Source organism: Berghia stephanieae, chromosome 2, assembly GCF_034508935.2.
Source record: "Berghia stephanieae isolate SIO BIC M18660-M18661 chromosome 2, UCSD_Bste_1.3, whole genome shotgun sequence".
NCBI lineage: Eukaryota > Metazoa > Mollusca > Gastropoda > Nudibranchia > Aeolidiidae > Berghia > Berghia stephanieae.
The window spans coordinates 34433078-34435577 of NC_088361.1; the positions used below are offsets into that span (position 1 = coordinate 34433078).

Genomic DNA, 2500 nt, shown 5'->3' on the forward strand with positions numbered 1-2500 from the left:
ATAATAATAATAATAATAATAATAATAATAATAATAATAATAATAATAATAATAATAATGATAATAATAATAATAATAATAATAATAATAATAATAATAATAATAATAATAATATAATAATAATAATAATAATAATAATAATAATAATAATAAGTATACTTAATTCATTCATAGGAAATTTTTGTACAGACGTGTTGAACATGATACGAAGTTAGCAAGGTGGTAAAAGTATGGATAATGTGAAAGTAATAAAATGTGTAAATTGATTTGCATATTGAGTATTATAAATTCGTGTAAATAAGTTAAGATCAGTGACAACAATTGAAAAATTGAAATATATATATATATATATATATATATATATATATATATATATATATATATATATGGACTAAAATGCAATGATTTTATATGTTTTTTGTATAAGATCAAAATTATATAAGTTTAAGTAAGGTCAATTCCTTAAAATTATTTCTACTTTACAAACCTGTTTAATCTTAATTATCTTTTAAATTAAATCATATAAATGTTATAGATTAGTGTAAATAAGTCTAGATGTGTGTTAAAAATATATAAATTATGGAACGAATATTTGTCCATTGCGTATGTTCATTATGTTTAAATTAGATTATCAATAAATGGTCTTATTTAATTAAAAATTACTATTTTTACGTTAATATAATAGTTTCTACTATTGCACAACAAAAGCGAGAGAGATCAATGATATCAAATTCACTAACATTTATCTCAGCATCAGATAGATACACCATTTCAATATGCTACACAGACGCGTGTCAATCTTTGACATAGACCATTAGTATAGTGAATGCAATGTTTTCCCATCAGCAATTTTAGATAGAAAACAGTGGCAATTTCAGCAAATCGTTACAGAGCTATCTATGCAGAGGATCATTGTAGGAGACAGTCGGGAGAATTATAAATTATATACAAATCTACAGCAATAGGGGCAGCGTGGCTCAGTGGTACGGTCTTTGCTTCGTACTCGAAAGGTACCGAGTTCAATCACCCACCGCTGCGTTGTGAGGCCTTGAGCAAGTCACCTCGCCCTAGCTCACTTTGCGGCGCTGCTCTGCGGCTGACGCCTGGGTTATTCCAGTCTTCCCTTCGAATAGACCCTAAAGAAAAATTTCCCCTTTGGGAAGAATAAAGGGAATTATTTTATTTTATTTTATTTTTTTTAGAATAAGGTATTGAACTTTGAACTAGATAATGGGGTTAAGTAGGCGTCTTTTACTGCATGAGTAAAGAGCATTTTGAAGGATTAAACTTTGCGCTGTACGGAGTGGGACTTGAACCAGGGACATACTCGTCCGTATGCGAGTGACATACCAAAGCACCACAAACTCACACTTTCTGTGTATACCTTGATCCGTTAGAAACCCAGCATTCGTCAGATCCAGTATAATGACTTTTTCTTGCTTCTCAAGGACGCTAACCAAAAGCTGAAAGGGGTTCATATTGCTGCCATTGTTGTTGCTATAGTAATCGCTGTTACTCTGATGAATCCAGTAACGAAACAAACGACACAAGTTGCGCACGCAAACAGTTTCCAATTTCCTGTTGTCTGACGTCACCAAACTGGTCAGGAAAAGGCAGAAATTAACGGAGGAAGCCTTGGCACGGGTGCTAACCTTTTCCTTTGGGGCTAAATTAAAAAAAAAAGCAAACAAAGAGACAATCAACAAGGAACACATGTCAGGTTTAATAATTTTTGGCTTACAATTTGGCAGTTATTTTTTTGAGTATAATAATATGTGTTTTGGCCAAAATTTTAAAAGACGTTTTGATCAAGTATGACAAGAAAAATGCTGAATAGTATTTTATGCAAAGACACGTGACACGTTTATACCTGAACAATCAACAACAACGTGCCTCAATGCAGACCCCATCAGAGCTGCAAACTGCATTGCCCGCCGGTCGCCATCTCCGTCAAACCGGAAATTCCCTCGCCGCCATAACGCTGGTCTGAAACAAAGAAAAATAAATTATTGCCTTTGGGAATTTACCAATTCTCACAACACTGCCCCCGCCTCCCTCTCCTTCCATGTTAATGTCTGCTTCCCAAACAATTCACTCAAACCTATAGAAAACATATAATTACGTCATTGTTACAAAGAAAACTGCAAAATTGTGGCTCTGTAGTGCGGTGCCTAGTACAGATACAAAACTCAAAGGGTTTTAAGTGGTTAGTGGCCATATGGATAATAATAGTACTAATAATAATAATAATAATAACAATAATAATAATAATAATAATAATAATAATAATAATAATAATAATAATAATAATAATAATAATATAATTAATTTATATAGCTCGTAGTTCCAATTTAGAATTGCTCACTGGCGCTTTACATCAACACATCATGTATGATATACAAATATAGAACTGTCATGTTAAAAACCACATAAATCAATTTGTTCCCTTGATGTTTTATTCCTAAATAGATTTGATTATGAATTTCTAATTTGGATCGAC

The 2500-nt window shown here is 31.6% G+C and overlaps 1 protein-coding gene across 2 annotated transcripts in view; it reads right to left on the bottom strand.

Moving 5' to 3' along the window:
- The window catches only part of LOC144966774 (F-box only protein 39-like), a 37449-nt gene that overhangs the window by 22709 nt on the left and 12240 nt on the right, over positions 1-2500 (bottom strand). For both annotated transcript variants that reach the window (XM_078903551.1, XM_078903552.1), the window contains exons 4-5: positions 1871-1986; positions 1385-1666 (exon numbers count right to left, since the gene is read on the bottom strand). In XM_078903551.1, coding sequence (XP_078759677.1) covers positions 1385-1666; positions 1871-1986 — 398 coding nt within the window. The remainder of the gene's footprint in view (positions 1-1384; positions 1667-1870; positions 1987-2500) is intronic.